The sequence below is a fragment of the Hemitrygon akajei genome, chromosome 7, assembly GCF_048418815.1.
Source record: "Hemitrygon akajei chromosome 7, sHemAka1.3, whole genome shotgun sequence".
NCBI lineage: Eukaryota > Metazoa > Chordata > Chondrichthyes > Myliobatiformes > Dasyatidae > Hemitrygon > Hemitrygon akajei.
The window spans coordinates 31487094-31500862 of NC_133130.1; the positions used below are offsets into that span (position 1 = coordinate 31487094).

Sequence of the window (13769 nt, forward strand, 5' to 3'; positions counted from 1 at the left end):
CCCTGGGCCTCCCGTCCCATGATCCTTTCCCTTATCCAGCTGTGTATCCCTTTTGCCAATCAACTTTCCAGCTCTTAGCTTCATCCCACCCCCTCCTGTCTTCTCCTATCATTTCAGATCTCCCCCTTCCCCTCCCACTTTCAAATCTCTTATTATCTCTTCTTTCAGTCAGTCCTGACAAAGGGTCTCGGCCCGAAACGTCAGCTGTACCTTTTCCTATAGATGCTGCCTGGCCTGCTGCATTCCACCAGCAATTTGTGTGTGTTGCTTTTATAAATCCTTCTTTGCCAGGCTCATCTGCACGCCAGGGGTAAATTAATTTCAGCTGTTAGTAATTCATTGAGAATATTAAGATGCTTTTCGTTGAATACAGAGACTTTCCTTCATTCTCTCGCCTTTCTGACTTGTTTTTTTTGTTTGCAGTTTTGCAGATCACACATTACATTGCTTTAGCCCTTATTAAATGCTTGGATTCAGTCTGAGATGAGTTTCAATAAAGAAAAATCTGTTGATACGTATCATTCAAGAACCATGAAATAAACATAGTCAATGGAAACAAAGAACAGATAAATCATTTAATTGTATTGATCTTACTAAATATCTAATCAATGTTGAGCATTCATACCTTTTATATGCACCATACTACTACAACAAATAATTTTCTCAGATTTAGGAATAACGTGACATCCATATATTTCTTCCACCATCCCATCCCAAGTTATAAATTCTAATTTTAGGTCAACTTTAATGAAGAAAAAATAACTTTGTTTACATTATAAGATCATAGGACGTAGGTGTACAATTAGGTCATTTGGCCCATTGAGTCTGCTCTACAACTCCATTGTCTGATTTATTTCCCTCTGACTCTTTTCTCCTCGTAACCTTTGACACCCTTACTAATCAAGAAACTCTCAACTCCCACTTCAAATATACCCAATGGGTTGGCCTCCACAGCCATTTGTGTGCAATGAATTCTACAAATTCACTTCCCTTTGGCTAAAGAAATTTCTCCTTATCTCTGTTCTAAAGGGATGACTTTGTATTTTGAGGTTGTGCTCTCTGGTCCTAGAACCTCCCACTAGAATAAACATTCTATCACTGAGGGAGAGAGCATTCATGGATATATAGTTTTTATTGAAGGAAAATTGTGCCCATACACTGTGTACAGACCTGTTCGCAAAACGAACTGGGAGGTATCTTAGACTGATAAAAATTCACTCAGTAGCTACAGATGTTTCTTGCTGTTTGTTTTAACATGGTATTGGGAGATTGTATATGTGGATTCTAATAGCCTGTTTGGTTATTTAACATGTTACTGGATAACCTGTCAAACCATCAATAGTAAGTAATGAAAGGCATAGGGTTTATCAATTAGCGACAGTCCCAGGATTCTCTCATAATTAGGAGCTACCACAACATGCAGAAAATATTCAGTTTAGCCATTGCACCAATGCAGTGTCAGTTTTACTGAGCTCCAGATAAGCTACTGTACTCCACACACAGAAAGTGTTGGTTAGTGGGCATTAGGCAATTATGGTACATGGGTCATGGCATTGACCAAAAGATTAGAACTTGAGAAATTCAAGAGAATGATGACTTCTGATACTAGGGAAACTACAAGCTAATGTAAGAAAATGGAAGTATTAATGCAATTGTATCCAAGATAATGAGTGTCTAAAACCTAGATGTTATTGATGTCATTCAGACAATTTATTAGACTGGTAAGTTGTTTTATTATTGTCACATGTACTGAAATGCAGTGAAAAACATTGATTTGCATGATATCCATGCAGATCATCTCATTACATTAGCACATCAAGATTCAAGGGAAAAGTAATAACAGGAGACAAAATAAAGTTTTAGAATTACAGCGATTCAACGTAGGCAGACGATAAGTTACAAGGGTATGAAAACATAGGCCACTCCATATTCCAGCATCTGCGATGTCTTCTTATTTCAGACATAGCAGTAGATATTCTGGTTTTTATTCAACCCACCACCCTCCCTAAACCCACCACTGGCATCATTCACTGACAAGCATTTGTGGATTTGACTCCCAAAAGAGTTATCTGACAAATAAGTGTGAGTTAACAGATAATGCATTTGAAGTTTTCTATAATGGGCTGCTCAGTTAGTCCTATTTAAAGCTGTTCAACCCATGAGACCAAGAATGAGAGTTCATGCTCTCATTTTAGTCCTTGCTAATGAAAGCTTTCACCCCGAAATGTCGACTGTTTATTCTCCTCCATAGATGCTGCCTGACCTGCTGAGTAACTTCACCATTTTGTGTGTGTTGCTCTGGGTTTTCAGCATCCTCAGAATGTCTTGCGTTTAAGATGAGAATTGTCTCTCTTGTTGACATTTTCCTGAAATTTTCTCTCTCTCTCTCTCTCCTTCTGGATAAAGTTCCAAAGCTGGGAAGCGGGCAAGGTCCCTGTCTGGCAAAATGCAAGAAACAGTGGTGCAACTTATAACTGAAGTATGTCTGTGGAAAGAAATGGGAAACTGACTAACTGGTTGCTAATTTCAGAGTGATGCATGATCTGTTAGCATGAATCTTGTTAAGTGAGGGAATGGGCAAAATGGAGCGCCTGTTCATGGTGCCAACAGCTCAGTAAAGTAAAACAGCACTGACAACATCTCTGTTACCAACAAGCATTGTGCTTTCCTCACATCCCTTTACTCACTGGTAAGTATCATTAAGATATCATTCAGTGGAACAAAATGATGGATGGGGTATTTTGTGGGGAAACTATGACTTCAGCCCTGCCCTGCCCCACACCGCTATCATTTGTCCAAGTTAATGTCAAGCTGGATGACAAGATATCACCAGTGTTGTCTCTTGAAGGACTTCAGCAATGTTCAAGGTCAGTGCTTCACGCCCCTGCCTAAACTCAGAGGATCTGGGAAAATAACTCCCAATGAGAACTGGTGGTTAAAAAGATCACTGCAGTACATGGGGTGATGCACTGACATTGCTAGTGAGATGCAGTCAGATGTCTCTCTGCCACTTTGCTGTCTCTCTGCTGGACTCAGTCTGAGTTGACGTGCAAGGGCTGACTCTATAAATGAGACTGGGAATAGGTTGCTGGGAAGCAGCCCAGAGTTCAGTCCAGACTTGACATTAATAAGCTGGGCAACTGGCCCTAAGTGACTGCACCTTCGGTCTCATTTATCCCAGACAGTGGCTGATGAGAAACAGGTACACTATTTATTGCAATTTCAAGCTTTTTTTAATATCAAAATAAACTTAATTTTAAAAAATTACAATAAACTATGCAATGCCTTTTCATTCTTTTGTTCTTAGACAATGCATGATGGACTGTTTTATAATACTTTATAAAACCAGAAGCACTGCTGTCACTCATGTGGCTCCCGGAGGTACAATACTATAGTAATTGAGGGGATTCCTCTCCCTACCCATCCATAAGACCATTATACAGAGAGCAGAGTAAGACCATTTGGTCCACCAAGTCAGCCCCACCATTCCATCATGGCTGATTTATTATCCCTCTCAACCCCATTCTCCCGCGTTCTCTCTGTAACTACTCAAGAACCTATCAACCTCCACTTCAAATATATACAATGACGTGCAATTCACAGCAGTCTGTGCAAATGAATTCCACGGATTCACCACCCTCTGGCTAAGTAAATTCCTCTTCATCTCTGTTCTAAAGAGAATTCCTTGTATTCTGCAACCATGCTCTCTGGTATTAGACTCTCCCCACTAGAGGAAACACCCTCTCCACATCCACTCTTTTTAGGCCTTCCAATTTTTGGTGGGTTTCAATGAGATCCTCCCTGCTTTTTCTCTCCCTGTCAGTCGTTAATGTAAGAACCCTATACTTTGATCTAAGGTGCTTAGTGTGTTGTCACTGTTTTAGTGATGGTGACAATTCTTACTCAGCAATCTGCCACATCATTGACCTAATGACCTGATATTAGACATTAATATATGAGACATGATACACTGCAATCTGGAGCAGCCCACGAGCCCAGCGGCATCCGTGGGAGGAAATTCCTTTCCCCACAGAGGCTGTTGGATCCTCCAGCAGACCGCTTGCTTTTTAACCTGATGGTCAGTTTGTTGAGCAACTAACACTGGTCAAGGAGTCGGGCATCTTTGGCGATAAGCATCTGAAGTTAGCACCTCGGACAGTGCAGCTCCTCCTCGGTATTGCGCAGGGCACTAAACTGGATTTTACAGAATACTTGCGGTACGGTTAGGTGGTCGTTCGGTCGATTGAATCCATACAGGTCGAATACAAGAGAGCGCCAGCTCGCTTCACTCTCAATCCCTTCCAAAGACCTTCATTCCGCATACTTACCGAGCTCCCGTTTGAAGATACCTGTTGAATCCCCCTCGCCAGCACCGCCGTCAGTGCAGTTCAGACTCCGATCGCGAACAAAGAAAAAACACAATTTTCTTATCACGTTTTACTTCGTTTGGCAGTCGCTTCCACATATCTGAGCTTCAGTGTGGGAAGGTCTTAGAATTCAGATGCAGGAGCGGCAATCTCTCGGCCACTTCCGTTACACCACTCATAATTTTGCCAAATTTCACCGTTAGCCTGAGATCCTCGGCTACCCATTCAGATCAATCCCGCCCCCCAACCCTCCAGAGTATGAGCGAGCAGGAGGTCTAGTAGGTGAGGAGCAGAGACACTTCAGCACCAGCTGAGTCAACGAGTTCTCCCAGCGGCCCCCTAGCGGCTGCCCTGCGTGAGCATCTTCGATTTGCACGGCCAGACAACGCGGATTGTCAAAAACTGCGCAACAAGTATTCTGCCAACTCATTGGAACATGAGAGGGGGAACTGATTGCAAATCTTCCAGTATCACTTTTAAGCGTCTCCCGCTCTTCGATCCAAATTTCCTCTGCGCCGCTATCCTGGGGCAGTAGCTACACTTGCTGCTTCCGCGCGTTTATGTGAAGATTGACGCGAAAATTGGTGAGTTTCAACCGAGATCGGACAGCAATTGTGAATAACACTGAACCATAGAAATGATGGGCGAGCAGTACTTAAAGTGTGTGTGTGTGTGTGTGTGTGTGTGTGTGTGTGTGTGTGTGTGTGTGTGTGTGTGTGTGTGTGTGTGTGTGTGTGTGTGTGTGTGTGTGTGTGTGTGTTTAAATAGCTCGGAAATAATACTAAATCACTTGCACAGAAATGTCCCCTTTCCTTTGCTCGGCGCCGCACTCGCAATTCATCAACATTCCCCATCCGTTTTATTCCAACATGAGCTGACAGATATAATGGGAAACAATACTATTTAAAGACTCGTTTTCTAAATTATAGCCTTGTCTAAAAAACATTCAATATCCACCAGGTTACTTGGTGGTTTCCATCCCTGTCCATGTGGGATGTCGCATGGACTGGTAACCCGTAATCAGGTAACGTCCGTCAATAACTAATACAAGGTTAGGGTGGAGAGACCGTTACTGTCACCTGGTCATTAGCTATCAGTTACTATATATATCCACACACACACACACGAAAGCTGGATGTATACATATACATACATACATACAGAGCTGGATATATATAATATATGTGTGTGTGTGTCTGTGTACATATTCAGCTCTCTCAGCCCGAGCCCGGAGCCACTTGGGAGCTCTAATTTACTGATCCAATTTCAAGTTACTAAGATGCCACTTGAAAGAGCCAAGAAAGCGAGTCTGCGTGTGGGCGCATGTTAGAAGTGACCGACTCTGTGTGGGGAAAAGTACACCACTCAGAGGTTAACCAGAGACGAACGCGTGGTCCATCCGTAGTGCACTGAACTGTATACAACAGAATGAGAGAAGGTTCACGACACAGAAGGAAACCACTCAGTCCACTGAGTCTCCGCTGACTCAATCATGTCAGTGTCAATGCCCTCTCCTCTTTTATAGACCTGTAAATAATTATCTCTCCTCCAGTGTCCCTATTTGCCTCGGTGAAAGCGCGAGGCAATTCTGCCTCAATCATCCTACAGCCTGAATTCAGATCCCAACTACCCTCTGGATATTTCTCTAATATTCCTTTGCATAAAATGAAATAAAATTACCCCTGGTCCCTGAAACCCCACTATTTGGAGCAGGTTCCCTTCTATTTACGCTAATACATTCATAGTATGTAGAATAAGCACATTCTCTCAAAAACGACGTTTTGTCCCAAAGGAATAACCATTGCAAGACCAGGCAACTTGCATGAAGAATCATCCTGTTTTAATCTTGAAAACTCAGCGACGATCCGTATCAACCCGCAGGCCGGTTTGAAACTGCATATTGTCGAGCCGCAAGTCCCTTGGCAATGTTTTAATGTCCTTACCTGGAGAAGAGATGCTGGCCGGCCGCAGATTTGCTGTGTGGAATCGGGGGATGTTGATGTGCACTGAGATTGTCAGGAGTGAGCAGCGCTGTTGCCTGGAAGACTGAATCCCATATACTCAAGACGAGGTGAAGAGAGCTTCAGACAGCTCTGGTTGTACAGCCAGCGCCGTTCAGTCTCACTTCTAGTTGATCAGAGAGTCTGCATGTGGATGTTATCAGAATGTGGGGCTCGGATTGGCTGTGATCAAACACTCAGCCAAAAAAACAAATCACACACTCCTCTGACTAATATTACACAAGCAACAGCCCACGGTGCCGGGGAGGGAAATTCCTTCACCGCTCTCTGCAGGGCACAAGCACGGTTATAGCGTACTTCGGCTGGCACATACCCACAACATGCCGCCGTATCTGTCAAACAAAGGACCTCACGCAAAGGTTCCAGACTGGCAGGCGGTGTTCACAGTAACACTAAGGTCAGGGCACAGACACTCGTTTGAAGCAGGATAAGCTCCAAACTGGAGACAAACTCAAGGGGCACCGTGTCGGTCTTCTACATTCGCGGCTAAAATGGTAACAAGAAGTTCCCCAAAATTCAATAAAGTGGTGTCACACATTTATCACGCGATTCTTGACGGGGTGGGGCCGTTAAATCCCCATTTTTGAAGGTGATCGCGCTCTCAAAATGTTTGGACTGTCAATGTTCGTGTACAAAGCAGAGGGATATCAGTGGGATAAGCTCACTTTCTCTGTCAATGCAGCTAACGAGCACTTCAGATGCCTTAATTAGCTGCAGGATAACGCTGCTCTCCACTGCGCATCCGAAACAAATCATTCTCCGTCCATTTAGTCGTTTATGAATTGGCAATCAATTCGTTGAAAGCTGTTTCCCTCGAGACGGAATGCCTAGAACCGGGGCCGACTGCCGATTCTAAGATAATAAGGTAAAGGGGTTCCTTTACCTTACTCTACATTCAAAGTAGCTACTCTCCAGATGAACGGGGAAGAATTGTGTTCACCCATAGGGTTGCGCTTTGAATTCCCTAACCAATAGGGCAGTGGAGGCTCAGTGGCTAAGTGTATTCAAGACAGATAGATTTTGTGATGCTCAGGGGATTAAGGAATGTGGCGTAAGTGCAGGAAAGTTGCGCTACGATAGACGATCAGCCACGCTCTTATTGCAGGATGGAGCCACCGGGTCAGATGTTCTATTTCTTTATGTCCTCGGACACTGTCAGATCACCTGGCGTCGTATTCCCTTGAGCTCGCATAGTTACCCGAGCCCACGCTAACATGATGGCACGGGGTAGCAGGAGACAAGAGGGTGGTCAGGCTTGCTTGACTGGGGGAACTGAAGCTGGCACGGAGGATGTGCCGAGTATCTGCGTAACCAGCCACACAAGCGTATTCCTTAAAACTTTGGCGAGCTCGCTTGGATGGTGCTGGGTGCAAATAGCGCATGTTTGCACCAAACTGCTCCTCGTCACCAACCACATGCTTTTTGGGGTGTGAGGTGATAACTCTGAGGGAGCACGTTTCATATGCTTACCAGAACTTTTTGTTAGTGCAAAATAATTGCAAGACGTTCATTTGTAAACTTATAAAATGTTTGGGGAAAATGAGGGAATATAAAACAGGAATGCATTTCAACTGAACTTTTCGTGAATGTATTCTTCTAACCACACTTACAAATCAAATGCAGGGTGCTAGGGCCGTCTAGCATTCAGGTCACGTTTTAGTGTAAGTGCGCTAATGTTTAACACATCTTTCAACAGGGAGCAAGCCAGTGAATCCCGGCCATATTTTATATCCGGATCCTGCATCTTGTCAACGGCGACGATACTAGAAGTTGGACAAGCTTCTGGCATGCAATTAATTCCTTAAACTTTTTACTTGTGAGGCAAGAAAGAGAGACAGCAAAATCTCTTTACAATGTATATAGAAATGCGTTGGAAGTGACACGTCCAGTCCCATCGGCTACTTGTCATTCTTGGCATGTTACATTGGAAATTCCGATTCAGTGCGAAGAACCGTCACCCCTTGCCAACGAACAACCAAACACTTTACGAAGTGCTGACAGACTGTGGGCTTGGTCTAGGTACTTCTACTTCCCTTATTAAACTCTGTCCTGCTCTCGGTCAGTTCTGGTTCAAGTGGCCCAGGGGTAACGCTTGTCAATTTAAAACCACTTTCCGAGGGTTGCTGCAACGTGGGGGAAGAATTCACTCCTAGGGCCCCAAGTGGATCTGATTCACAACTGTTGGGAGATCGCTTACAATTAAAATGCATCAACGCCAGTTGGTATCTTTTGCAATCTCGGAGACCCTCGGAGGGAGGAAGCTCTGATAATTGATTATAAATGATACCCAAGTTTGTTTAGTGTTTATGATTGCGTTCCCAGTCCCCTCCTGTAACTAACTGTTTTCCCCAAAGGGACTGCATCCTCGTTTTTTGACATCTTCTATAAGACAACACCCACATACATGGTACCGTCACCCGCTGCTTTCCCAAAATAACAGAGCTGTAGGAATCCTGTCCCGCAAGACCCTTCTTTCTACATGACTGTTTACACCTTACATATAACCCCGCCCTCTTCCATGATCTCCCCATTTCATTTTCTTCTTCGCCATTTCGCCCCATCCCACCAACTTCAGATCTGCTCCACAATTGTACGTCTTGCTTTTGCCCGTGTATGCTCATTCCTACTGCTGTCCCCGTAACTTGAGTCAATATGCCCGCTTTCTACTTGCATAGCTTTCCCCTACATAATTTCTTTCTCTCACTTGACCATTCCCCTTTTCAATACAACTGGTCTGCCCAATTGCAGTTGATGTATGTGACTGTTTACTCCGTAATTACTGCTCTCTTAATTTATAAGTGGCCGGCTTCAGTGCCTTACAAATATTCACTTTCCTGTAAGTAATTGCTCCACTCTGCGTGATTGCGCTCTCCACCTAGACGCTGCCCTGTCCTGCTTTGTGGCCACCCCTCCTGTTTGTTGATGTTCTTCCTGGACGATGACGTGGTTGCTTGTTCTTTTTCCAGATGCTCCCTACTTTGTTTTGCCAATTCTTCTTTTCAATTTGTGCTTTTGGATATCAGGCGAATAAGTTTAGTGCAGGAAATTGAAACTGAGGTCAAAGATCAACTATGTACCGGGTGATGGATAAGTTCGTGGCCTAAGGTAGAAGGAGATGAGTTACACAGCTCTCGTTACATGCGCATGCAGTTCAACTCTTTGAGTGATTATGCAGGAAGTTTGAAGTTAATAACTCATCTCCTTCTACCTTAGGGCACGAAGTTATCAATCACCCCCGATGAGTTATTAACTTCAAACTTTCTGCATAATCACTCAAAGAGTTGAGCTGCATGGGCACGTAACGAGAGATGTATAACTCATATCGTCTTACCTTAGGCCACGAACTTATCAATCACCCCGTACTTCATTGAACACAAGGATAACCGCGCGAGCCGAATGGCCTTCCGTGATTTTCTTTTTCATACGTTCCTTCCCAAAGCACCATTTCCTCCTTTTTGCTTTCTGCCTAGCAGGATCCTGATGGATCCTCTCAGCTCTTCCCTGAAACTGACTGTGGCGTGGCTGTTTTATATTGAAGTATTCAGCAACTTGTCTTTCTCGTTTATGTAATCGCTGCCACTTTACCTGTGAGTACTCTTGAAAAAGAGCAGACCGCCGGAAGAACTCAGCGGGCCAAACAGCATCCGTGGAGGCAAAGCGAGTACGCCGACGTTCCGGGTCGAGACCCCCTACATCGGGACTCCTTCAAATGTTTGCTCCCTCGCGTGCGGCACTTTGCACTTTCATAACAGCGCTTCCTTCCGCTGACATTTCTCTCCGATGCGTTTGCTTTACCTTCTCCGCTCTGTCGCTCGGAAACGATTACACCCCTTTCTAATGTGTTTTCCTCTCCAGAAAGAGTGTCTTGATCGACGTGATAGTGATAGTTCTTCCACCACAACCATCTTTCCCTGTCGAAATACTATCTCTTGAGGTATAATATTTTCCGGAATTACAATCTTCTGTTGGACTCCTCGCTAGTGTTTTAGCTTCGCCTTTTCTAATTGTTCACTGTTAGCCCATTGCCCGAGCTCATTTTATTCTGATTCGTTATATTTATTACTTAAACAACAAATTTGAATTCATACGGTATAAGACAGTGATAATAAATTTGATTCTTTAATTCTAGATGATCATTACTCTGTCCAGCTATCGCCAACCACTCAAATAATGACGTGTTTGCCTATCTCTCGGGTGTCAACGTGGTGCTCTCCCAATCTTTCCTCTGATCGATTGCTTTGTTTCATTGACCTATGCGCAGTTTTCTAATTACAAATCGCTCCTACATTCTCATCATTTATTTTCCTGTCTTTATTTCGACCCCACGTATTTTTCGCTCTTACCCCGTCCCCGTCTCCTTCTCTCCCCCCCTCCTTTTAATGAATCTGGTCGTAGAGTGACTTTCTTCTTTCAGAAGAGGTAGAAAGATAGAAATAAACTCTTAGTGACACTGTTGCACCTGGAGGTGTTGCGGCCAATCATTCCCCCTGGTCGGAAAGTTCTTTTGCAGTTGGATCAATAACGGAATTAATCAGAGTGCTGGGGAAATTAATCTGATTCGCCGAGCGGATCCAAATGTTTGAAGTATAAAGGGAGAAACGGTGTGTGTGTGTGTGTGTGTGTGTGTGTGTGTGTGTGTGTGTGTGTGTGTGTGTGTGTGTGTGTGTGTGTGTGTGTGTGTGTGTGTGTGTGTGTGTGTGTGTGTGTGTGTGTGAGAGAGAGAGAGAGAGAGGGAGAATGTGAGTGTGCGCGTGTGTTAATGCGATTGCTACAGGCTCGCTTCGTTAATCTCAAATATTAACTGGAGCCCACAAGTTTTTTTTCGGCTGATATTAATGCCGGCTGATGTGTTGATTCTTGGAAAGTGGCGCCTGGTTTCAGTTATTCTAAGTGACTGTATAAACACAAAAGTAAAGAAGACGCAAATTTACAATCTCGCTTCTTCCCAGACGAGGCCTTTCTCCAGATATTTATCTCTCACTTCAGTCTGTGTTTCTATTTCGGGTTTAAAACAAACCAAAGGAGTACTGACTGTCTGATTGCACTGATAACAATTTGTTCTGCTCCGGGGGGAGAGAAAGGTGAATTGGTCCGACCCACACACATTTCACTCACCCTTTCGGCTGGTGTATCATTTGTGAAGGAAAGGTTTAATGCAGACGCGTGGGTCAGCGCCTACCTCCCATTCGCCCCGTGCCGGTGTTGGGGAGGGGAAGGGGAAGATTTTAATGGAGATAGGGTCTGTGACAAGTCATGGTTTGAGCTGCTCTCAATCCGCTCTAGAAATGCTGCCACTTGTCGTAATAAAGAAATGTGCCATTTACAGTAATCATTGTAAACTGGGCTTCATCAATCCCGCTACTTAGGCATCAGGACAATAAACACTGTCGTGATATTGCAAAGAAAAGATGCCACTGAATTGATTCCCATGTGCGCCATTAAAGATCTGCGGCGTGCGCTGAAAGCAATCTAACTCCGGGAAATTCAAAGATCCGAAGTAAATGGTTCATATTTAAAAGCGAGCCACTTTGGAACTGTAGCCTTAGAAACATTTATTATGTTTTAAACACAGCAACGTTGTCAGAGAGCAATGCAACAAAATCATCCTGGCGAGACTGCATGGTCAAATACTAGATGTCACCTTAAACCAGGTAATGGTTTTTCTTCCTAGATCTTGCACCTTCGCTAAACTCTTGATTTTCTCTTACACCATGCTCTTTCTAGTTCCAATCTCGAGTGATTTCCCATCAGTAGTAGGATGCACTGCCTCTGTCGTTTCAGCTTGTCCGGTAGAATTAACAGCAGGCTGAACTGTTTCAGGTGAAATGTTAATCAGTGGCGGTGAAAGTCATGGCGTTTAGCAATTGCCATCCAGCGCCCTCTGCCGCCACGTCCAGTCAACTGCCTCAGACTTCATTATTTACGCTGTGTTTTTTACTTCAGTCTGTATTGCAATTTGGGAAAGGGATTGCGCATTTCATTAAACTAATCTTCCCATTAATTAGTAAATGCCCCAGCTATGAAATCCCAAGGATTTTGTTATTTGGCCATATATTATCATTTGATGGTTGTGGTCCTGATGAGCCACAAGCCGGAGATTGAGAACTGTTCCAAGATTTCTGAACTGGCTTCAATTTCCGAAGAAAGATAAATCAATTTAAACAGCATCTGAGGAATATGTTATTATATACCCAGCATAAAATTAACAGTAGACAAGAACCAATCTATTGAAATAATGTTTACATTTATTGTCAATTCTTCTTTTAATCATAATCCTAATAGAGGTTTATTGCAAATATAAACCAACTTTTATCTTACCTAAAGGAGAGATAACAACATTTACATTTACTTCCAAGTTCCTCTGGAAGCTATATCTGGAACAGCAGACATGATCACGTAACTTCTGTGACCTCTCTCACAATGGCTTTTCAGAGACGACAAATACTGTCAATGCTCTTCCCATCAAATTTATTCACCATTTACCCAAAACATCTTGTATGGGAGCAGGCGTTGTGAAGCATGGCTGTATCTACATAAGTCTTTACCTTCCAGCAACATACTGGAATTGGTTTATTATTGTCACAGTGAGAAGCTTGTCTTGCACACTGTTCGTACAGGTCATATTTTTATAGAGTGCATTGTGGTAATCATAGTGCCATGGAGCACTAGGGTCATACAGCACAGTAACAAGCCCTTCAGCACCACCAGTCCTGCCCAACCTGTTTTACTGCTTAGCCCAATCTATCTGCACCTGGCCCACAGCTCTCCATAATTCTCTCATCCATTTACCTAAACCAAAATTCTCTTAAATGCTGCAATTGAACCCCCTTCTTTCCACACTTGCACCACCATCAGAGTGAAGGAGTTCCTCCTCAGGTTCCCCTAAAATACTTCACTTTTCACCATAAACCTATGACATATAGTTTTAATCTCAGCCAACCTCAGGGGAAAAAGCCTGGATGTATTTACCCTATTTATACACCCTCATAATTTTGTATACCCTTATTCTCTCATACTACAGCAAATAAATTTCTAACCTATTCAATCTTCCCCTATAACTCAGGTCCTCAAGTCCTGGCAAAATCCTTGTAAATTTTCTCTGCATTCTTTTAATCTTATTGATACCTTTCCTGTGGGGATGTGATCAGAACTGCACAGAATACTCCAAGGTCAGCCTCACCAATGTCTTAGACAAGTTCAGTAAAACATCCCAACTCCCGTGCTCAGTGCTTTGATTTATGAAGGTCAACCTGCCAAAAGCTCTCATTGTGACCCTATTTACCCATGATGATGCTTCCAAGGAATGACAGACCTACTGCACTCATCAGTGCCCTACCTTATATACTGTATGCAGTGCACTACTGTATAAGTCTTATTCCGG

At 43.5% G+C, this 13769-nt stretch overlaps 1 protein-coding gene across 4 annotated transcripts in view; it reads right to left on the bottom strand.

The window, feature by feature from the left end:
• grem2b (gremlin 2, DAN family BMP antagonist b) overlaps nt 1-10270 on the bottom strand; it is a 41468-nt gene extending 31198 nt beyond the window's left edge. Inside the window, exon 1 of one of the 4 annotated variants that reach the window (XM_073050592.1) lies at nt 10184-10270. Coding sequence is in view for 1 of the 4 variants with exons in the window: in XM_073050589.1 (XP_072906690.1) it covers nt 9974-10032 (59 nt within the window). In the remaining 3 variants the exon portion in view is untranslated. Of the gene's footprint in view, nt 1-4328; nt 4442-6310; nt 6552-9973; nt 10054-10183 lie in introns of those variants that run through there. The other 3 variants (XM_073050589.1, XM_073050590.1, XM_073050591.1) reach the window with 3 other exon arrangements.
• Between the last annotated feature and the right edge of the window lie 3499 nt (nt 10271-13769).